This window comes from Spea bombifrons, chromosome 4 (genome assembly GCF_027358695.1).
Source record: "Spea bombifrons isolate aSpeBom1 chromosome 4, aSpeBom1.2.pri, whole genome shotgun sequence".
Classification (NCBI taxonomy): domain Eukaryota; kingdom Metazoa; phylum Chordata; class Amphibia; order Anura; family Pelobatidae; genus Spea; species Spea bombifrons.
In genome coordinates this window covers 42,421,653-42,447,010 of record NC_071090.1, presented here as the reverse complement: position 1 = coordinate 42,447,010, position 25,358 = coordinate 42,421,653, and the positions used below count along the sequence as shown (strand labels likewise).

The window sequence follows — 25,358 nt, the reverse complement described above, 5'->3', positions numbered from 1 at the left end:
CCGTCTGAAGTTTGCCAATGAACATCTGAATGATTCAGAGGAGAACTGGGTGAAAGTGTTGTGGTCAGATGAGACCAAAATCAAGCTATTTGGCATCAACTCTACTCAAGGTGTTTGGAGGAGGAGGAATGCTGCCTATGACCCCAAGAACACCATCTGCAGTATTAAACATGGGGGTGGAAACCTTATGCTTTGGGGTGGCTTTTCTGCTAAAGGGACAGGACAACTTTACTGCATCAAAGGGACGATGGATGGGGCCATGTACCATCAAATATTAGATGAGAACCTCTTTCCCTCATCCAGGGCATTGGAAATGGGTTGTGGATGGGTATTCCAGCATGAAAATGACTCAAAACAGGGCCAAGGCAAAAAAAAGAGTGGCTCAAGAAGAAGCTCGTTAAGGTCCTGGAGTGACCTAGCCAGTCTCCAGACCTTAATCCCATAGAAAATCTGTGGAAGGAGCTGAAGGTTCGAGTTGCCAAACGTCAGCCTCTGTTATTGCCGACAAGGGTTTTGACACCATGTACTAAGTCACGTTTTGCAAAGGGGTCAAATACTTATTTCACTGAGTAAAATGCAAATAAATTTAGAACTTGTTATTCTGTCTCTCACTATTCAAATAAACCTACCATTAAAATTATAGACTGAGCATGTCTTTGTCAGTGGGCAAACAAAATCAGCAGGGGATCCAATATTTTTTTTCTTTCACTGCACACTACCACATTGGAACAATAAAAATAGGTGCTGAGGTAGACATGATCTTATCGTCCACTCGTAAGGATGTTTTTCATAAACGAAACCCCATGTCCAATGGTAAACCTTTTTGTAGCAAAGCCATTCTTTCCAATCTTCACATTCGTTTCTTAAAATTCAATTTTAGTGGCAAAGAGTTCATGACCTTTAACAAGGTATAACACCAAACAGACTAAACATCTACTAGAAAAGGCAGTGAAAGTTCTAGGGAAATCCAAAAATGTCTAAGTGCCAGAGATATGTGCAGCGCATTGCCATAGGTTATTAAAACAGGAAACAAATGCAAGTCTTGAGTATCGCATCAGCAACAGAACTAATGTGCTTGTCAGCTAAACAGGTCGTATGGAATGCATGATGTGGTGGAGATTAATGCAATAATGGTGAATAACAATAGGAAAAAATATGTGAAAGATTAACACTTATACAACTGCTAAAATATTCTTAGGGGTGAGATATCAGTAATCAACTCAAGATGTTTAAATAGGTCTATAAAAACATTAACCAAAGCAAAGTAATAAGCTAGACCCATGAAACTCATATATAGGACACAGGAATGGGGAAAATGATAATTTAGTAGGCAAACAATATTGCCTTTGAATGTAAAATAACATTATTAAGTGATCCCTCTCCATCATGCGATTGTCTTGGATTCAAATGCAAGTTAAATCTGTTATTTAAGCTAGATCACATGAGCAAGACCATTTTTTTTATAGTACTGAATGAATATAAAATAAAAGTATAGGATAAAATGATTTATTTTCAGTTTTTAGCACCTTACCCATCATGTTGTATAAGCTCTGTGGAGCAAACTGCCTAGGCATTTTCTGTATTGCTTCTTTATATACAACAAGAGCATCCTACCAAGTAAAAAACAAACAAAAAAATACATATTAGAAAGTCTTGGTACTTCAACTTTGAAATTTAAAGTTTGATGATCAATCGCATATTGTGTAAGGATAAACTTACTTCATACTGCCCTTGCTCATGGAGTAGCTTCCCCAAGTTATAAAGGCAACTGGTCACAGAACTCTTATGAGCATTCGGATCTTTCAAATTTTCATCTGGAATCTCTGAGCACTTAATAAAAGTCTTTCTGGCCTCCTCTGTTCTTCCCTGATTCATAAGAATGATACCTGTATTCAAGTATGCCGCTGTAAAAATATATATTAGAAAAAAGAAAATTAAAATCCTACAGTAGAGTGGGTTTCATTTAATTCAAACTGATTTAAACCAGAATTATTAAAAAGTGTGAAAACACATAAATTTTAAATGGAAGCATTATAAACTAATGCCTTTCTGGATGAACAACTACTACTAAAATTATGTATATGAAATAAATAACTCCATTAAAAATACCAAGTTACATCTGCTATCATGTCTGTGGATAAAGGCACAATTTGAGTATGCAGAACATTTAGTTCAATTTGCTATGTGCCTCCATTCATATATTTAATGCATTTTCCTCTTTTTAGTCTTAAGCTATTTTACATACTATTTATCAACATAACTGCCAAAACTAGCATACCTTCCTTTGATGAATACTGGAAAAAATTATTTAGTTAAGGAAAGAAGCATTTTGAACCATTTTAATCTGCCATAAATAATAATTCTGTATGGTCTGTATACATTTCTGTGACCCACAAACCCCCCCCCCAAAAAAATAAGGTATTGCAAACACTTGCATTTATCACAGCAACTTAAAAATTTCTTTTAGGCAATCTACTCGCTCACGTGGCCCATGAAAGTAGTTTTTTTTGTTCTTAAGAAGGACCACCATGGGCGATTGGTGGTTCAACCTACATGCTTGTTCAAAACCTTTGATCTCTACAAACACTGCCAATTAGGGTGCCAGTTGTGCTGATGGTTTTGTGGTGAGGACTTGGGTCCTTTATCTTGTTTCAAAAAGGACTCTGATGATAATGCTTTACAGATGTGTATGTGGATGATAAAATGTAAATTAAATACTTACAAGCTAGTGTAGGCCTGCTACCAATTGCCAGACTGTAGTAATGCAGGGCCTCTGAAAACTTGTTGTTTTCCTGAAGCAACAAGCCTCTATAATCAACACACAAAAAAAGATTATTTCAAAATGATCATCCAAATTTTTATATAAATATTTAACATACATGGAAGTATTCAACATTTTAAGAAGGGCTGAGCCCTCCCCAACAGTAATTATACTTATTATACATAATATGCAGTGAAGCTAAGAAGGTGAAATGTTTCAACGACAGGCAAAACATATTGAAGAACTTTTAATGGCAAAACATATAGATTGTTATCTCTAAACAAGCAACATGTACAGTGAAATGTGATAAAATAGTAAAAGATACCATTAAAGAAATGTAAGTTTACAAATATTTTAAAGTACCTTCTGAAATAGACAGTTTTCCTCTAGATGTTATCCTGCCAACAAATTTCTACAGCAACTCTTTACATGCGATTACATATGCTTCTGAGAGAAGCGATTATATAATAAATGCATGCTGGTGTTCAACCAATGCGATGTGCTCGATGAAGCAAGATACCAATAACGGTGATACTAAAGGTCCTGTGAAGCAGAGCTACGCTGTAACTTATTGCATTGGGCAACAACCTCGGAATACTTAAGTTGTTAAATTCATGAGTTGTGCAGCGAGCGTGACTTAGGTACTGATGTGAACATCATCCCTCACAAAATGATTTACTGGACACCTGCTTTGAGCAGGTATTTCAGCATGTGGTATGAGCACACAAAGTACCATCGCCACAGTACTAATATATAACTGTTAGAAAACGAACAACATGAAACAGACCAATTGTGGTTAAATAAAGCTTAAAATGAAACTGGTAATTCGACAGCTACAGGGTTTTAGACGGTATGAAAATATATAGATCAAGGCCCACACCATAGAGCAAAAAAAACTAAACTCAAAACATAGCTTGGTCGAGGCCAGTTTTTCATTTCTTGGGTACACAAGTGAAGGCTAGATACAGATATTTTCCTAAAATAGAGTAAATGGTATAAAAAGGGCTGATTTACACATTGAGAGTTAATAACCATACAGTATTAATTTTTTGCCAGAACAGTTGCTAATATAATTGACCTTCCTTATGCTTTGCATTGTGTTTCCATGAAGTGCTATTTGGTAATGACCATTCAGAATGGCAAAATGTTATCATTGCCAAAAGGTTAGTGTACCACCAGTACCAAGAGACCCCAGCTGGGTTCAAACATTACCGAGCAGGGTGTATCTATGTATAATTAAAATACATTCAGACATACATCTTTTGCAACTCCGAGAGGACCAGTCCCCTAACAAACTACTGTTAGTACCACACAGAAATTACGTTAAGAATTGCTCTTTTGGATAAATACCTATTCACCCACTTAGTAAAAGTTCACATGATTCATTATATATATATAGTATATTAAATATACTTAAAAAAAGTTAGCCAATAAACTAACATTTCATTTGGCAGGGATTTATAATCAAAATGCAGCATGTTTACACATTAGAACAAAACTGCTAGCTGTACTGCAACTTGTGCCAAGATAAAAAAGTTGATAAAATACAGTTCATCATTTGATGCAGACGAGTTATTTTTAAAATGTAAAATGTTTACATTTTACATATGTGCTTTAAAAGTTTATGAACTTTTACAGTTGAGACTAGAGTGGGATCTGGTGGGAACTATTACATATATGCCTACCGTAGGGTAACCACATCAGCCATGTTTTCCAGGACACACATAATATTTACATATTGCTGACCAGCCCAGATAAAGTGCAGTACAGTATTGAGGATGATTAACCAACCAATTGGTTGCCTTTCATGAGTAAATACATCCCTCATCCTGCAAGGAAGCACTTTACCTGTGCTTATCATCAATATTTAAATATTATATGTGTCCTGGAAAACATGGCCGATGCGGTCACCTTGGCATATGGGCCCCAAAACCATGTGACCTACCCTTTGTGTTATAAGAATGAAAAGCTATGGCTTTATGCTCTGCCATCATTTTCTACTACATAGCATCTGTTTCTCTAAATAAACAGGTAACAGCACCAAGGCACCTTCTTCTTCTTTTCCATTGAAGGCAAAGCCAAGTAAAAGAAGAGATTGTGGGGTCACAATGGAATTAAATGAGCAGGCTATAAAAAGGAGGTGGATGAAAAAAGTAGGGCAGATCACATATAGGGGTGGGGACGGACAAGATGTGGGGCTATGCTGGGACAAATTGGAAGCATGAATGGAATAGTAGGAGGATGCCAAAGTAAGAGAGAGTTGGCATGAAGGCTCTCAAAAGGTATTTGCCATAATGCTACTCTGGTAATGTTCCAACTAACTAATCTATATAACGGCACAAACTAAATAGGTAACCAACAACAAAGGTTGCTCTTAATTATCTGGAATACGAATCCCAGAAAGAGTATTGTGAAACTGCAGCCCATAGTGCTACACTATAATGATTTATATCAGATGTTTGGCCATTGAGATTTACCTCACCTTAAGCACAAATAGCAGATGCACTGGATATTTGCCAGCAGGCTTTCCTGAGTATCCAATATGTAAATTTGCACAGAAAAGAAAGAATACAGAGCAGAAATCAAGGGTAACGTGGAGCAATTATTGCTGTTAGTCTCATTGAGGGGATGCCTAACCCTTACATGCCCTAAAAAAGGGGGAAATTATAATGTGAATATTGCCCTTGTTGTGTGGTATAAGTTACCCTGGGTCATGGTACAGTATTCATACACATCTAGCAAACCTGTAAATACTACCCCCCTACTTTCTTCAGAAATCCTTATGGAAAGTTTGGGGTAATATTAATTGAAACAGAGTCTACAGACACATATAATGGACATTTATAACAAAGTATTCCGGAACACACTTTAAAGGTGGCCTTACGACCATAGAAACAAATGGCATGGTCCAAATAGCAGGACCATTCCAGTAGTCACTATGGTTGTATGAAGGTTTTCTTAAACTTTGCAACATAATTCCTCTTTATAAGTGACCCCCATCTTCCGTCAAATACATTTCATTTATATACTCCTACTTTATATTTCTACATTAAGAAAGTAGAAGCACTTGTGCTTTTGTTTCAATCTTTGGGATATTAATATATTATATCCCACACTAAAATGTTATCATTTGAACACCTAGGGACTACTGGAAAAATGTGTAGAACAACCGTATTCTGTCTGCAGTCATTACATATGAAGGAACAAGAATTTACAATCTGCAGATCTACTCCAAGGTAGTCTCCTGTCTAATAAATCCTAGAGAAGTGCCATATAGATATTTGTACAATTTGAACAAAAATGCAATTTGCTATGTGTCCTTTTCTTTATTGCTTGCTGCTGAACATTAACCTTTAGGAAGGCCTAAAAAATTGGACAGACATCTGCCGAGCAAGCCAAATTGTGCATTAGCCAAACATAATGTACTAATTACACACAAGCAGCTATACAAGCTGGTTATTAATGACGCTTTTGACCACGGAATTATCTATTACAGGTTTAAAAATGACTTCTTCAGAGTATGGCTCTTATCAGCTCTACTATTCTTTCATCTCCATCATATAGTTAATTTCCTGTAGAAAATGTCTGGTTTGACTCCAGCGCCTCCCCTGAAATGGTGTCAGTTGGAGCCAAGCATCTGGCTCAAGCTGGCAAAGGCTCGCCAAATCATAGCAAGGTCTGGTACATTTATTTCTCTCGACGAGTGAATTTAATTATCGTGAAATGGTTCAATACATAGAATCTTTTCTGTTTTTTAACAAACGTGCCCTCCTTCACAACAAACTGCATCACACCTTTAAATTTGTTACTACATTTTTTTTACGAATATTAGAATAAACAGTCTGTAAATAAATGAAACATATATTTTGGCTTAGGATGGCACAGAGATATCTAACTAAATGCTCAAAAAAACGTTTCTTTTATAGTTTGATCTTACTGTTTTGAATTCTGCTTGCTTTATAGCTTCTATATGGCCAAATTTATGCGTAAACATGTGGTGCACATTATTCTTCTGACTGTAATCTGATACCATCTGCTTCCATCTATGAATGCATTTCCTGATAACAGAGATTCACAGTCCACTCATTAATTTGTACAGATGGGAAAACAGTCAGTAACAATGTTTGGATAACCACACGAGACAGCATGGAAGCCATGGATAACAATATGATTTTAGAAACGGAATTCAAGCACATTAGCAGATTTCACATTGTGCACATAATAAGAAATACCTGTATCCCCTCTCTCTCTCTCTCACTATAGTTAAACAGCGATATGGACAGACTTCCTTTCAACTAGATCGTGTTAACCGGGAATTCTCATCAGATATATGTCCATCAGAACCTTTAATACACGTCTGTATTAAAGGGGAGCACATGATCCATGTGAAAAAGTCTACCCAGGCTTCACGGACTTTCATGGCATTTCAAATCTGTCGAAGCTGATTGGGAGCTTAGAGAGCATTTTCCGTTCCATTTGGTTTCCGCATGTATTACTTTGCAAAAGATTGCAGTCCATTTTGTAGACTTTTTCTAATTATGTTAATGTTTGTTTTTTTAAAACAAGAAAACATAATGTGGGTTGTGATCTCTTAATAAACCATATATTCATTTAGGTTCTACAAACAATGTTAGAAATGCTAATATAATTGTGAAAGTGACTACATCCCTATATAATTTATTATACTTTATGATCTATTGTTTTATATTTTGTTTTAAAGTTTGCTTTTGTTTTTATCGATTTTTGTGCATTTGAGAGTCTTATCTTATGAAATAGAAAGCACACAACATTGTATGCATTACAATCCCCAAGTCCTTAAGGTTTTGATGCTGACCTTCAGCTCCCTCCACAGATTTTCTTAATGTGCTTCTTCCTGAGCCACTCCTTTGTTGCCTTGGCCGTGTGTTTTGGGCGTCATACTGGAATACCCATCCACTAACAATTTCCAATGCCTGGCTGAGGGAAGGAGGTTCTCACCCAAGATTTGACGGTACATGGCCCCATCCATCATCCCTTTGATGTGGTGAAGTTGTCCTGTCCCCTTAGCAGAAAAACACCCCAAAGCATAAGGTTTCCACCTTAATGTTTGACAGTGGGGATGGTGTTCTTGGGGTCATAGGCAGCATTCCTCCTCCAAACATGGCGAGCTGAGTTGATAACAAATAGCTTGATATTAGTCTCATCTGACCACAACACTTTCACCCAGTTCTCCTCTAAAACCATTCAGATGTTCATTGGCCAACTTCAGACAGGCCTTTACATGTGCTTTCTTGAGCAGGGGACCTTGCGGGCACTGCAGGATTTCAGTCCTTCACACTGTAGTGTGTTACCAATTGTTTTCTTGGCAACTATTGTTCTAGCTGCCTTGAGATCATTGACAAGATCCTCCCGTGTAGTTCTGGGCTGATTCGTCACCGTTCTCATGATCATTGAAACTCCACATGGTGAGATATTGCATGGAGCCCCAATCCGAGGGAAATTTTGTGTTTGTTCCATTCGGGAATAATCCCACCAACTCTTGTCACCTTCTCCACAAGCTGCTTGGCGATGGTCTTGTAGCCTATTCTAGCCTTGTGTAGGTCTACAATCTTGTCCCTGACATCTTTGGACAGCTCTTTGGTCTTGGCCATGGTGGAGAGGTTGGAATCAGATTGATTGATTGTTTTTGTGGACAGTTGTCTTTTATACAGGTAACAAAATGAGACTAGGAGCACTCCCTTTAAGAGAGTGCTCCTAATCTCAGCTCGTTACCTGTATAAAAGACACCTGGGAGCCAGACATCTTGCTGATTAATAGGGGATTAAATACTTATTTCACTGAGTAAGATGTAAATCAATTTACTTATGTGAAATGCGTTATTCTGGATTATTTTGTTGTGATTCTGTCTCCCACTGTTCAAATAGACCTCTCAATTAAAATAATAGATTGATCATGTCTTTATCAGTGGGCAAACGTACAAAATCAGCAGGGACTCAAATATGTTTTTCCTTCACTGTACATACAATACACAACCATATCATTAGCATGTCAGCACTTCAACAATGTAAAGGATATCCTGAATATTGATTATTGGACAACATTTACAATTAACCACAGAGCTAGAGACTAACCTTCCACAATGGGATATTAATTTACTAAGGGCCCCTGGAATTGCATACTAAATTATGCCTGATTAATTAGTAATTTTCTGCTTGCATTGATTCTGGAATTTGCATAGTGACATGAACCATTTTTATGTCTTCATATAAAAGCTATTATGCCGTGACTTGACAGTGACCCAATGATCCACACAAGAAAGGGTAGGTACTCGCTCAGGATAATCAATGGCCCATTAGGGATTTTTTTTCAGTGTTTGATAGGGTACATGTTTGTTACAATGAATTTAAATGTATGGTTCCAAAAATTCAAAACACTTTTATGAAAGTTATATAAATAAGACTCAACCCCACTTTTTGTAATATAAATACTGTAGCAAAGGTGGAAATCTCCAGTACTTTAGGGCCATAAGAGATCATAAATCCTGTATATTGCCTTGTTCTTTGTAAATACATCGAGATTTTGCAAGAAAAAATATGTTTCTTGAATGTTGCATTTCATTGAACTCCAACTTACAGGAATGAAGAGGTAGAAAGAGAGGTGATAGGCGTGTGTGTATGTGAGGCTGTTTTTTATAGTTACGGTTACTGATTATACAGTAGAAAATATGTTATATAACAAAGTATTTTATACAACATGAATTCAATGTATAACATTTATATTTGCATAACAAAACTAGATTTCTTGTAAGCGTTGTAAGATATTAACACACCCTATAAGTGTAGGTAGACATCTAAAAGATCATCAGTAAAGCAACAATAAAAAGTCTTATTCTTTCCTAAAAAACATACAAAAAAAAAATCACATAAGGATATGATTTAAAAGCTTAGTAACACCAAATGCTGCAGGCTGTTTATTGATATTTTGTTTAACAACAACATTATGACATCAATGTTTTTCCACAACGGAAGCCAGACCTAAATCCACAAGCCGCCACTCTGGAGCGTAGTTTAAACTTAAACAAACTTTCAATGCACAGCAAATATATGTTGAAATACACAATTAATCCATGGCACATCCAGAGTTAAAATGAATACTGTGCGGTCCTGCTCAGTACAAAGGTGACTTAAAGTGAGCTCTATTTACTGTATTTGTCTAGATTGTAAGCTCTTCTGAGTAGGACTTGCCTCACCTTTTGTTTCTGTTAGTCTGAATTTTTTGCGTTGCCCTACTTGTTATGTGCCGTTTACCCCTTGTACAGCATTGTGGAATATGATAGGGTGCTTAATTCATCTTATGTATGTGTAATTATTTTATAAATTTGATGATGAGCTACCTGATGCTATTGTACAATTGAACAAGGTACCTTTTTGCCATCTATCATAAATTCTGATTTATGGAGGCAATTTCTGTGCAATCAATTCTTTGATGCCTGCAAATGCACATCCATGGTATTCATGGACACAATTTTCAAGCCAGATACATTGTTTTGTGGATTTAAGTATAATAGTAACACTATTCCAGCAGAAGATCACATATAAAGCTGTTAATTGTGCTTACAGATTTGATGGTGCTACTCTATATGCGATGCCATTAAGCATCCGTTCTTGTGCAGTAGAAGGCTTGAAGAACACTCTAGCAGCATAAGGAATAATGATGAAATATGCCTGAAATACACAACGACGTTTCGCCAATCCAAGGCACAGCACAAAAAGGTTTATATTTAAACATTTATTCAGAGCTCATTCAACATCCAAAGATAAGTGGATGTCATACACAAAAAAAAATCAATCCTGATTCCTTGTTCATAGAAATATTAAAATGCACTGAAGCAAGATCAAAGAGATGAAAATGTAATATGCATGAACAGCAGCACAAATCAAGTGCAACATACTTACAAATTATACAGCATATCAGCCATGTTGCTGCGATAATACAGGGCATTTCTATAAGCCGTTTCAGCTTCTGAAATCTTGCCCTGGCTCTTCAGTACATTCCCAAGATTTCCCCACGCTGCAGGAAAAAAGAAAAATACACAGATCTAAACATTATTACTAACCAACAGACCCTGTGTTATGAATTAATAAACATGTATAATTATTTTTTTTCTTATTTTGCAGGACCACACAAAATTGGCATCATTTAAAGTGTAGGATAAAACCTCTACAGCTGATTTAATATAACAGGCACAGACAGCCAAAAATGCAAAATATATAAATATTAGACCGAGTATCAGCCAAATATTAATAAAACACAAACAGGCAGGAATGTAACGGTTTGTGATAAATACTATGGGTTTATTCACAGATGACTTTGGCATTACTCAGTTACCGTCAATATTTTTCCAACACGGCTCCGTGGACGAAACACAATTATAATAAAAATCTTAAAATGAGTCAGAGGTGGTCAATGGCTATTGTAGTGCAAAATCCGCTCATTTTCATAATGGCTATAAAATATATGCCTTATGAAGAATTACAAACAAGAATGATGTAATCATGTTATTGCAGTTTTAAGTACAGAACAAGCCCATTCACTGTTACATCAACCACTATTATATGCATGCAGATTATGCACTAAGCAGTTATTACAGAATGTTCTTCTGCTGCCCTCCTGCTGTTAAAAAATAATCTCGCGCTGCACAGATCAACTAATAGTAACATTCCAGGTATAGTAATTACTTCAACAAAGGAATGGTCTGCTGAATCTTAAAGAGCTTCTCTCTAAATCACAGAGCTGAGCAGCAAAAACAATAGCACTGATCAGTAAGACAAAGTCGACACAGAAGAGAAGAATGCTAAAAAAAAATTCCTGTTAAGGGGGGAAAAATGCTTTTATATGCAACTCAGAACCTCAAGGGTTAATGTCAACTCTACTAACAATGTCCACTGACAAAAATATATTAGGAGTTTTAAGCTGTATAGATTAAGTTGTGAGTTGCTATTGTTCAGGCAGTGTTTGTAAGAATGGAAAGGCAGATCATTTCAATTTAAACCTGTTTTTTTAAATCACAAAGTATATAACTATATATAACTATACTAAGGTATATGTTCCGTGTAATCGAAGGTATTCAGTTAAACAATATCTGAACTAGTAGGAATGTAAGTCAACAGGACTTTCTTGTAGTGATGACATCAGAAGAACTTCATATAGGAAATGTTGACATTAACTGCACTACTGTTCACAGCCCCCGGGCTGTAAAATACAATACAAAAGAAGAAATATATGAGATTCAGTAATTTGCTTGGTATTCCTGGTCCATCTTTTGCTTGCAACCACAGCAGAACTCATCTTCTTATAGTGGTATTGACAGTTTTCAATTTTCACCCCTGCAATTGTATTTGCATTCACACATAGCATCATAGCCTGTGCGCTAATTGTAAAGTATTGTGGTATGGAAGAGTGACCCAACTCACTCATGGCTGTAGAAAGGGTTAGTGGTTTTCCATGAAGCCTACAAATATTTCTTAAATGGACAAACTTGGAAATGTCCCTTTTTACTTACTACACCAAAGTTATTGGAAAAGCCTGGCGAATGGTGCACAGCAAATAAAACACAATTTTCATTCCAGGAACCAAGCCACACCAAGATATCTGCTTTAAACTCTTTCATCTATGAAATAGATTTAACGATGAAACGTATATAATTTTATGGCAGGTGAAGTTATGTATTCCTGGGTCTGTTCATGTGGTTAAAATTCAACAGCACTAGTTATTTTTTGCGGAAACACCCATGATATGCTGTCAAGATATGGTCAGACATTGCTCACGGTGGACATTTACAGGGGTCAGTGGTGGACAATTTAATGATGTTCTATAAACCTTCACAAAGCTTGCCACGGATACTGGTGTCCTTTTACACTTTTTGACAATTTGTCTATCCTTGGATACGAATGAGGAACTTTGAGGAATAAGATTTTATCGTGTTCTTCTAGAGTTTTGGTACTGCCACAATTGGCTTGGTGAGTATAAGTAAAATACAGCATGCACGCTGGGGGCCAAAATTAGGGGCTGGATATCCTGTGATATTTGGATAGGATTAATTGAATTGAAGAGAGGTCCAGGTACAAGCACATACAGAACAGGTACATGTGGACACCCCTGTCTAGTGCTATTAATTATTTTGAAAAACTGACAAAAAAAACCTGCATTAAATAACTGCAATTATCGTGTTGTATATTAGGCCATCATCACTGTATCTGGAAGGCCATACTTCAATTGCACATTGGAGAAATAACCCCAAATCAGATTTTCTCTGTGTCCAATGAAAGAAGTGATGTGGTGGAATTTAGAACTAAATATCTACAAAACAATTGCATTGGTTGACAAAAAAAGAAAAAAAAAAGGTCATTAAAGCTAGTTTTGATTATTGATTTAATGCTAAAAGCTATGATTATAGTTAACCTAAGACAAACAAATACAAGTTTTAGTACTATTAGAACTTAAGAAAATGTCTCGCTCGCAAAAGAAAACTTAACGTACATACAGCATTACACAGACGAGAGACACATGAAAAAAACCTATGATATCCTAGAACATCCCACCTATTATAGATGTGTGGTCAGATTATCTAAGCATACTTTACGTGATACATGAAGACTGGCCTAGGATTAATTACTAACACTGCATTATTCAGCAAAATAGTTTGTATTATATATCTGGTATATAATTAAACCTATGACTGAATAAACAAGTCTCTTTACTTCTTGTGATCACTAAGAACAACCAATCATGTTCATCTACAATGAATAATAAAACATTTCCCAAAAGGCTTGGAAATTGGATGGGAACATTGCTGGCTTCCATATTTAACCGAATGGAAAGTTATGGTTTTCATTAGCAACGCACTACAAGCCCTTAAAGCACCAAGATTAGCAATGGTTTACCCAACTCAGCTATTCCAACTATTAAATAGCGTAACATATAAAGAAGTTATCTTAGTGGGTGGTGACATGACTTGCCTTAAGGCATATATTGTTTCAAGGAGCCGGTCAGACTGGAGATATCCGATTAACTCAACTGAAATACAGGGTATTTTGGCCTTCTTTGTGGAAACTTTCAATGAAAAAATAACTTAAATATTCAATGGTTGCGCAATTTGAAAACATGTATTTTTTAGGGCAATTTGTTTTCAGTTTAGAAATAAAAAAAAAATACATCTTGGTTTTATTTTCATTGTTATTTTCACATGTAAGGTAAAACTGACACAGAGGAAAACATGAGTTGATTTTTTTTAATGATTATGCATTAGAAAGAATAAAACCCTAAAATGCCATAAAGCTTAAACTTCTCAGTCTAGCATCAGCACAAAGCGTATAGGGGAACCTATATTCTATAAATAAAGGCTGTATAGGTCCATAGGAAGGACCTGAACAGACCATGCTCAGAAGTAACACATCAGTAACAATTATGGAATGGGTTTAATTGTGGACAGGGCAACAATTAAGCTCTTCCCAAAATTCCAGGTCTAGGCTATACAACTGGTAATTTATTTCAATTACAAATAAGGCAACTATGCTCTAAAAGTAAGCAGTCAAAACAGAGTAAATGGACCCTGCTGGACTCCCCCGTTGCTTCCCCTGTGCACTGATTGCAATTATTGCAATCGGCATTGCAAGGCTATGGAACACTGCTTGCTGATCACATTGTGACCATCGTAAACAGATCAGGAGGAGGAGAGGAAGACAAAATAGTTTCTCAACCTTCTAAAATGAAAAAGAAAAAAAATAAGAGATTGAGAGCCCAGCGATGATACCATGACAAAAAATCATCACTCCTACAATATAAGTAATATATAAGCATGTATTTTAGTCCTTTGTTTAGGAAAATCCCTGGGCCTGAAGGGGTTAAGCAAGCCAGAAAACTAGCAAAACGCTTACATATTTGCGACAGTATGCTGGCTTCACATAAGCCGCGTCTAAAGTCGGCTCCCTAGTGTCTGAAGTCCGACTAGGGAAGGTGACACTGAACTGTAGCTAATATTGAATATACTACCTGTAAACCAGGAGCTAATCCGGATATTTATGCAAGCTTTGCAGATTTCCTGCTTCCAGTAACAAAAACCTTAGCACACGTTGCTAGGTACCTTTATGACAGTATTCAGAAAAAAACATGGTGGGAGTCTTCCTTAAACCTCTCTCTTGATGTTACAAATTACTACTAACATTTTAATGTCCTGTTTTATTGCCTTTGCCTAGTATCTATTAACAGATAAAGCAGTTTACCCAACGTAATTTAATAATCAGTACTTTTTATGGTTATTAACCTTTTTTTACGACTACACACCTCTTTGCTAATGAGTTCCCTAATATCCTTGTAGAAGTACCATTAATCTTTGGTGACTTTACTAGTGGCACCTTCAAACTAGTCACAGCGTGTGCCTTTATTTACATAAATGACATTCTGTTCTGCTTTACGTATGTATGTAAGAAAAGATCAATGGGATAAAAGCAGGTTATGGTGAGAAGTGGCCATAATGCTGATATAAAAGCAAAGTTGATTTGAAGGAAATTGTGAACATTATCAAGAAAAATTCTACAAGCGTGACATGAGTATTATTACCGACGCAGTAAACCACAGTATTATAGGCCAATAAAATCAATCTCTGCAATGAAAAACCCAACCAATGAATTCTTCTTTATAATTCTCCAGAATTATTACACAGTCACTTTTCAATTATCTTCAATAGGAGCACACTCACTGATGATTCAGGTACATTAAATAAACCTTAAATCACTGTGAAGCCATTTGATACCACAAAACACGTTGTTTTGTATCATATATAGGAAATGTAGTTCAAAGATTAACTTGTCTTCATTTGTCATTTAAGATTCTATCATTGACAGCTTTAAAAAGGAAGAAAATATCAAAGCTTTATGAAAACATATATTTTAAGTACTAAATGCTAGCACCTTAACCTCTATAGCTGCATCAGTATCAGCGGCACAGATGGAGGACAACAGTGTCCAGTAGGGATCCCCAAATGGGGGAAACGTGCATGTACTGTATATGCTCAGCGCTAGCTCATATGAATAAGATCCCACAAATGCCTGCTAAGTGGACAAAAGTCATTTCGGCTGGGATACATTTGTAGAAAGAGAGAAAGTCATGAAAAAAGTTTGGCTGTTATTACAAACTGTTTTCACGATCATCTGGCGCTCAAATGGCAAAATAAAGCAAATTGTTCTGTACAAAGTGAAAATGGCATTTCCCACAAAAAGAAAATTGACAGTTGGAATAACAAATAAAGCAGGTTTCCTCATTTGTTTTTTTTTTCAGTACTTATCTCCTCTTTCCTTTATGCCACCCTAAATTTCTCTGCTATTGAGAGTAAATGCTGGTATGGTGTAATCTTTTAGAAGAAAAGCAAATCTTCTATAACAATGTAACTCTGCAAATCCTAACAATAACAAAGTGCCGTTGTGAAACCTTACCACCGCAGGAATAGCTGCGCTGTATTTTATGAGCAAAAAAGCGTGAAGAGCTCTACAAACAAGCTCTAAACATGCCAGTCAGAACCACTCATCTCTGAATAGTTTGTTTTAAATAAATTTAATGAGACTAGAAGGACAAAATCTTTTTCGTGCAGACAAGGGAGACTGAATTCAGACTGTATGTGTGTCCATATATTCTGCCATGTTTGTGCTTACATGTAGGATATGAGAAACTACAGCATATAAATAGAGAAGAACATGTTCTTTTCTCATAAACATAAGTAATGTTGTCAAAAAAAGTTTACCTTTTGCTGGATTGACTTGTATTCCTGATTTATAAAGCATCTCTTCATTCTTCCAATCCTCATTTCTGACAACAGTCTTCAGCCCGTAAAAAACGATTAAAGCAGTGGCGACATAAAAAATGAGGCTCTTAAAAAAGTTTTTTTGAGCCTTAATAGAAAGGGCTCGGAGTCCCGCGGTTATTAGTAAACAAAAACCCATACTGGGTATATATAATACACGCTCTGCAATCACAAAGCCAACATAGAAAAATAGATTACTAGCGGGCACAAAGGGAACTATCAACAAGGATAAAGCTAAAACAACAACATTTTCTGTTGAAGGAAGTTGCAACCCATGGGCAATATGGTTTTTTACACCATTTTCAAGTTTTGAGACAATAGCAGGTCTTGGCTCTGAGTTCTTGTATTCTAGTTCTGATTGACAGCTATGGCCATTAGTATTCTGCTTGCCATTCATAACTAGTTTCCCATTGCATTCTCTCTTTGTAGTGGGGCTCTTCAGACTCGAATAGGCAAGGAGGAAGAGTAAAATGTAAAAGGCCACAGTGTGTATGTTTCTCCAGTCAATGACTGTTTTAATGAGAGGCACAGCATCCATCGACCAATCAAAGCTGAGTGTGTCAGGGCAAAAAAGCAGCCACAGGTTCTTGGTTGGCAAATGTAGGAAGGTCAAAGTACGTGTGAGCAGAATTTCACAGTCCGCAGCTGGGTTGTCGGAGTTCGAGAAACTTGGCGGCCTATTACCCATCCAGTAAAAGCGAGCGCCCAGCAACACGATGCCCCAGACAACAAGCAATCCAATACTGGAGAAGAAAGAAACATTCTTCCTCTGAAACCAAAACAAAAGAGAGACTGAATCAGAAGAGGAACTAACAGAACACATGAAAATTGTTATTTAATTATAGAAACTCAGACTCCAGAAGATCATAGAAAAAAATGCTATAAATACAAATATCAATTTGTTAAATATACACTCATTAGCAAATATAATTGTTCATTATCAATGTTACATGTTTTCAACCCTTCAGCTAATGTATTGAATAGCATTTTCATTGAATGAAGTACCATTTTTATTGAATTTCCATGGTTCCGATAATACAGGCGTAAAATAAACGGAGGAAATAAAGTTCGTAGATGCTAAGTGACAGAAACACGATCAATAGATATTTACACAATGTGTTGTGAGAAACCTACTCAGTTGTACTAGAAAAAAAACAACAAAAAAAAACCCTTTAACAATAGCTTATTTTGAGTGCAAAAAAATATTGTTGGACTATTACTATGCAGCACGACAGACAGGCAGTCACAAATAAATCCTACTTTTCACACAGAAATTTGTCAGCCATTATACAGGATCCCCAACATGGCCTCGACCTTCAAAGACCCAAAATGCAATTTAAATAAGGCTCAAGTTTTCTGTTACATTTTTTAAAAAATAAGCAGCGATTTTATATAATCTAATTTAGCCATATACATTTTTAGCTATTTACAGTTTGTCTCTGTGGTGAAACGTATTTGAAATTGCTTATTTTACAACATTCGCTTATTTACAACAGCTTAGAAGAAACCATTTACTAGAATATGATCTGAGCACTGCAGTGGACTGGCATGACAAATCTGGAATTTAGAATACATAAGATGTCGCATGGGGTTAAGAATACCAGATGTTGGACATCCTTGCCCTAAATTTCTCAAGCCTCAAGCCATAAGAGAAAATAAGTAAAGAAAACAAACAATGAATTAGATCTGATTACTTTCTATTTCTGTGACTACCACACAGGCAGCTGTTTGATATTTTCAAGGAAATAATTTCTTGTTTCATATCGTGGTTATTTTGGATACAAGGGCTAATATTAGAACATGTGACAAAACATAGAGCTTTGCTACTTAAAATGGACTAAAATGGTAATTCAAAAAGGTATGGATGACAGGGTGCACTGCAGGTAAGTATGTTTTGCGTCCATGTTGGGTTTGGGTTTGTATGATCCAGTCCAGATCCAACAGGTGCAGGACATAGACATTTAAACTCAGTGGAGCCTCCAAATCAGGGAGACTATTGAGGGGAGATGAAGTTCCCCTATGCTCCTAGAGTAAGGTAGAAGGCCTGATAGAAGAATCCCTGAGCTAAGTGTGTCATTACGGTATTTTAACAGCAACAAACTGGTACCACCATAAAGTCTGGTTTAAGTTTGGTTATAGAAGACAAATAAATTGCAGTGTTTGGGCTTGGATATTAAAATGGTTGAATTTACAAGGTAATGGTTGGAAACAGACAGAAGGTTGTAGTTCATGTTGTATATTCAGAGGGAGGTCTTGTTATTAGTGGGATCTATGTTGGGATCCATACTATTTTTATTAGTGATTTTGCAAAAGATCTTAATGATAAGGTATGTTGGAACAAGCCAAATGGTAAGCAATTTAAATAAATTAGAAGAATGGTTGAGAGTGTGGCATGTGCAGTTTAATGTTGATAAATGTAACATAATGCTCTTGGGATGTAAAAATCCCAAGGCACTGTTCTGTTAGCAACAGAAGAGAGCGATTTGGGACTAAATGATAAACAGGCAATGCAACAAAGTGTCACAAAAAGCAAGCAGGGTTGTATAGCTAGAGGCAATAGTAGAAAGAAGAGGAAGGTGGCTCTGCCACTTTACAGGTCGCTGGCCAGACCTCACCTAGAGCATTTTCAACAGTACTGGAGAACAGATCTCTAGAAGGATATTGACATTTTCGAAGAGCATTCAGAGGAGTGCGACCAAAATGGTGAATGGTTAGCAGGATAACAATTCGTTCAATTTAATTAATATAGAAATAAGTATGTCCAAAAAATGTTGGTGGAGAATAAATCATAATTCCCATTCAATTCTACACTAATTGTAACAGAAACAAGTTGGGTGCTCTGCTCTCTAGACCTCAATGTGGTTTGATCTTATGTAATTCTTAGAGATAACATTAACTTCTAAAATAAAAATATTGCTATGCAAATTCAATAGCAGTAGATGACACTGTAGTCTTCCCTACTATATAGACGCTAACTGACCTAAATAGCATTCCGTTAAAAATAGCTACAGATTGTCATGCTTCAATAAGTACATTTAGGAGCCTGCTACGTGAACATGTAATTTTCATCTAATACTAGTCTACCGGATTATAAGAATGAAATAAAAATCATGCTTCTTAAACCCTGCTGGTATTACTCTCAAATCACTTGAAACATTGGGTTTTTAAAGTTCTGTTCTTGATGTATATGTACACAGTAACAAATAGAAGCGAACAAATAGAAGGTGTACACTAACATTAAATCAGGGATAGGCAAAGTGTCTGTGGCAACGTTTGTGAAGGTTCATAGAACATTATGAAATTGTTCACGACAGACCCCAGTAAATGACCATGAGCATTAAATCAATAGGTTTTTTTTTATAAAAATATAAAATCTATGTCAACTATATGTGAGTTGGCCAAAGCATGCCACAAGTGAAGCCCGAAATCAAATAAAAAGGACTCACAGCCAAAATACTGACCGACAAAAAGCATTCAGCTCTAGACAGCTCAATGCCAGCTCGTCTACCATCAATAAAAACATTAATTCTTCAGTAACCTTGAATTAGGTACCAGGATTTTGTCGCTTGAGGAAAATATATATATATATATATATATATATATATATATATATATATATATATATATAATTTTAAATATCTCAATGTAAACATTAGCTAGCTATATTTCATTTTTATTGCTTCTCTAAATTATAGATACATCTACATATATCTGAAAGTAAAAAAGCACACCACGAATATCTGCTGAAGACAAGAGGTAATTTATTCACACAGCCCCTCTTCTCTCTTTTACCTCTTCGGTTCGCTAGTCATCTTCAATATCCAATAAAACAAAAAGAGGGAAAGATTGGTCCTCTTGCCTTAAGGCTGGGATAGCATGAAGCCCAGAGGTTGCATGTCCCCAAGCCTTTGGTCCCAGATTTGGTGCTGTGCCCAGTGTTTGGTGGAGCCGGGTCCCCTGAAAAGGCACCGGTTTCCCTGGTGAGGAGGGGATTTAGGTAACTCCTTTGAGTGCCCCCCACACTCTATCGATGATTTCAGTGGTCCCAACCCTTGCCGGGGAGGAAGGAAGAGGTCACATATCCCTTGTGTAGTGTGTCCACAGTTGCCTTATGGCACGTTTTGCCACCTGCCACTTTTTTGTTTTTCCCCTCAGCGGAGGCAGTGACCTTGGGGCTTAAAAGAGTGCTTGCTATAAACATGAGAAAATAGCTTGATGTTAATCACTTAACCTGACACCCTGACTAATAAAAGTATGTGGAGCAACAAGCTTTATTGCCATCAGTGTGATGTTCGAGCAGGGAAAAGTAGCCAAAATAATATGATTGACAACAATGCAGCCTTCGGGTTTGCAGATAATGGACATTTATTAGAACAAAATGAGATACAAATCAGGGTTTTGTCAATGCTAACCTACATTTTTGTATACAGCACTGTATTTAATGCTCAAGGAGTAAACAATATTTTAGTCCATGGAACTTTGTCTTTAAATAGTGGGGACCCCATAGATGCATCTGCCAGAACTAGAAGGTCCCTTAAACTGCCCTACAATACAAACAAGTTACAATGTAGAAACTTTTTTCCTCTAAGCTTTCTTAAAAAGAAAGAACAAACAATAAGTAAAGGATGTGATTTTGAAAGGGATTTACCAGTGAACGTAATTTCCTTCAGGCAAACGAAAAGAAATATGGGGCGCAGGTATATATAAGGGAGAAAACAACTTAGGTAAAATATAATAATATCTTTAATAGTAAATATAAATATAAATTAATATAATAATATCTTTTATAATAAATATAAATTAAACTAAAAAGTGCAAGCTATAAGTAAAGAGACAATCTGACCAGCAAAAAGAACTTACATTTAGTCCATGCACCCAAAGTGCATCAATGTGTGTATGTAAAAAAAACGTAATTTCCTTGCAAGTGAAAGTTTTGTTTTTGAAATTCCTTTATGAAAAAAACCTTTAAAATATATAAACCAAGAGAAGGCCACCTTTGGAACCCCAGCTGTTGTTTTTATACTAGATTTCTCCCATGGGTGAAAAAACAGCTGTAAGGCCAAAGGGGCTCTAGCATGGTCATATCCCACCTGTGTTTTTATACCATATTATACTGGATTGTTTGCCAATTAGAATAGGTGCTGCATACACATTTACCCACTGACAAGTTGTCTAAGAATTAATGTGTATGAGATTAGCCAGGCTGGCCGTCTAGATTAACTCACACTTCTCGGGTAAAGGCAACAAAAGTGAGTAAATTCAGGAGAAACTTCCTCCTACAGCACCTGTATTAGGCCGTCATTTCATGGTAATTGGTTGGACCTTACAGCGCTATAAAAAAAATAATAACACAGATGTAACTAACATTACATTTTTACTTAATAAAATAGGCTAAGAACGGTTATCTTTAGCTATTCAGTAACTGCACACAGATTTGTATCTAGGGCACTTTTTTTTTTCATTTCCCCAAACAATAAATGTTCAATAAACACGAAGCCATGGAAATCACCACAAAATGCACCCTCTAGAACCCAATGTCTAAGACAGACTAACTAAACACCAGAGTTATATATCAGCGCTTCAACAGGAACAGGACCATCTGCTAAAACAGAGATGCCCCAGAACCAGGAAAAATAACTTTTACATTGTATCCACTGAACGATGTGCATTCATAAGGTGCTTTATGGTGAGTTTCACCTTCGAGAAAGGCCAAGCTGGCCTGGCATAATGCATAGGTCTATTGCTTAGGTGATCAGACAAGGCTAGATTAGCACTATTTACTACAGAAAAAAAATTACTTGGTAGATCCTGGTTTGGTGAATACATTCAGTTGTAATTCAAAATGTATGTATCACATATAATTATTGGAGGGTTTTTTTTGCATTTTTTTGTGCAAAGGCTACAGAACACCACTGCTAATCAAACAGCGAGGACTTGATCCTTAAAGTGTAAATCTAAATCCTGCACTTTAAGTGAACCAGTCACTCATTACAGAAAAAAAATTCAATGCTTGTTCAATGTTTGTTTCTTCTCCTGTACTTTAATTTCATCTTAGTATCCATTTTACAAAATGTCTCAATATAATCTACCAATTCTCAGAAGGTGTATCTTTTTCTCATAACAAACCATTATTACAGCAACATAATTATTATTACTGTAATCAAAAAATGATTCAACTTTCCACCATTAACCACACACATGGGTCTTCCATCATTGTTACCAGTCACTCATTCCTTACACACAAGCATCATTTAACATGTGGGTTCTTAGTTAGCCATTTCCGTAATTCATATACTTACTCTACAAATACTCGGAATGTTTAAGAACACCCATTAGCCCACCAGAGAGATCTTTACAAATTGCTCAATATTAAGCTGTTCAAACCTTGTCCTCTCGTCACACACTGAAACCATTTTACACTCTAATGCTAAAACAAGACTAGAAATACAGACTATTATCTGTCCAAAAAGCTCATTTATCACAAGTCCCTAATAAACCAATTTTGAGTTTAAACCACTGAAACACACCCTCTGAATTATAAAACTCCGCCGTTTAGGCTAGAAATACTTGCCAGTGCTGGCCCTTCATAATGAAAAGTGAATACGTTGAAACCACAACTCTCCTGCCAACTCGACCTTTAGTGAGGAGACCCTCAAAGAGCAGTGCTATATATTTAAATTGTTGCAATACAAGATTAACCCTCTCCACCATGACAGTTTAGTTATATAGATACATATGTTTCCAGGAATTTGGAAAATAAGTTGCTTATTGCAGTTTATGTTAACCTTCACTGTAAAGCAGGATAACCAAATTAAGCTGTCACCTAATGCTTCACATTAGTACTCATCTATAATGGAGTTATCAGCCCGACGCAAGACAATCCAGCAGTTAATAGCAAGGTACCTGGCGACTTAACTTGGATATCTTTAAAATGCTGAAACAGCAATGGTTTTTTGCTAGAATGACCAAGCCACTACAATAAAAGCTATTGAATGCTTGCTTCAGCTGTAATCTTATTAGCTGAAAAAAATAGGTCAAAGACTTCTTACCGGAAAGTAGTCTTAGCAGTCTGTAAGACTAAATAAAACAACAAAAATAATCACATTTTTTTGTCTTATTTTATGACACAATGTGATGATGTAGTCATTAAAACGTGGAAGGTTTCTTGTTTGTTAAATTGTTCTAACTTGGTTAAATGAGCTACAACTGTCCAGTACACTGTTTTAGTCGTCTACATCATTATTTCCAAAAAATAAGGCTGTATTATCTGAACGGACAATAGGTTACACGAAAGTGATTAATAAAAAATGTGAGAGGTAATGAACTAAAAAGGACTCTCTGGAAAAGAGAATTCTGAAAGTTCTACAGGCTACAACGGAAATACCGGATGACTTACTACCGTTCAGAATTCAAAGGGTATAACAAAACTAGGTTTGCAGACTAAGACAAACCAATACATTAGGAAAAGAGGAACCTTGCAAGCTTACAACCTAGAGGTTGAACTATATCGCCCGTGGTCAGGCCCGGACTGGGACAAAAAATAGGCCCAGGCATTTAAGCCTGAGCAGCCCATTTTTATTTTTTGTTTATTGTTAAAGCCCACCCTTTATGTACCATCTTTGCATTTACTCACTCATTCACACAAATCATTAACATGTTCATTAATGCAGTCTCACAAATCATTCAAGCAATTCATCCACACATGAATTCATTAATTGTCATACGCATTCAAACAATTCATCCACACATTTATTTATTCATTCTCATACGCATTCACACTACCCCCTCTCCCCATCTTATCTGCCCATTCTCACTATGTACCCCCTTCCCCACTTCTCAATATGTACCCCCTATCACTATCTATCCCCTCTCCCCATTTCTCACTATCTAACCCCCCTCTGCCCCTTCTCACTGCACCCCCCTCCCTCACCCTACTTACCAGCAACTGTGACCGGGCTCGCGGCAGGGCCGGATTGACTTAGGGGCTGATGGAGCTGCAGGACCCCTTAAGCCCGCTGCAACTGCGACCGGGTCCGCCACTCGAAGGGGCCGTGAAGCCCCCACCAGGGCCGGCCTTAGGGGTCTACAGCCGCACAGGGCTTAAATTCAAACATCGGGGTTTTTTTTTTTAACTTTATTTAACATCCTCCATGTTAAATAAAGCTTTTGTTAACTTTATTTAACATGGAGGATGTTAAATAAAGTAAAAAAAAAACAAAACAAAACCCCCCCGATGCTTTAATTTAAACCCTGTGCGGCCGCACAATTGATAAAGTAGCTTTTCGTGCATTCATTGTGTGACTTCAGTCACTATACAAAAGCAAAAGGTTATTGTCTAGGTACTATGTAAATAACGCAGTCGAACAAACGTGCCAAGTGCCGTTTTGCAAGTGGCAAATGCTGGCATAGCATTAAAGGGAAACTCCAGGCATTGTATGCACTTCAATGTATATGATAGTTGAGTGTTACTTTATATAATACCTACTTTTGTATTCAAATAGAACTCCCTCTATACATTTGGCACCCTTTCCTCCCCTCTCTCAAGCTTAGCCAATTGTTTACAGGTGCTCATGTGCAGAATACTCAGGGCCAACTGGCTTCAGCAATGCTTTACATAAGAGTTCCAGGGGTATAATGAAACATCACCTGCCACTGCCTTCCATGCACATACATTGAAAATTGTCCCATTCAAGAAAGCAGATGGGCGATGCAGCTCTGGTGCATGTAAAAAAATCCATATTAAAGTACTTACATTAAAGCACT

The 25,358-nt window shown here is 36.6% G+C and overlaps 1 protein-coding gene across 1 annotated transcript in view; it reads right to left on the bottom strand.

Annotated features, from left to right (window-relative positions):
* Positions 1 to 25,358, bottom strand: part of TMTC2 (transmembrane O-mannosyltransferase targeting cadherins 2) — a 118,829-nt gene that overhangs the window by 38,349 nt on the left and 55,122 nt on the right. Inside the window, exons 3-7 of the mRNA XM_053461842.1 lie at positions 16,536 to 17,364; positions 10,696 to 10,810; positions 2,723 to 2,808; positions 1,720 to 1,904; positions 1,532 to 1,610 (exon numbers count right to left, since the gene is read on the bottom strand). Of these exons, the coding sequence (XP_053317817.1) occupies positions 1,532 to 1,610; positions 1,720 to 1,904; positions 2,723 to 2,808; positions 10,696 to 10,810; positions 16,536 to 17,364 (1,294 nt within the window). The remainder of the gene's footprint in view (positions 1 to 1,531; positions 1,611 to 1,719; positions 1,905 to 2,722; positions 2,809 to 10,695; positions 10,811 to 16,535; positions 17,365 to 25,358) is intronic.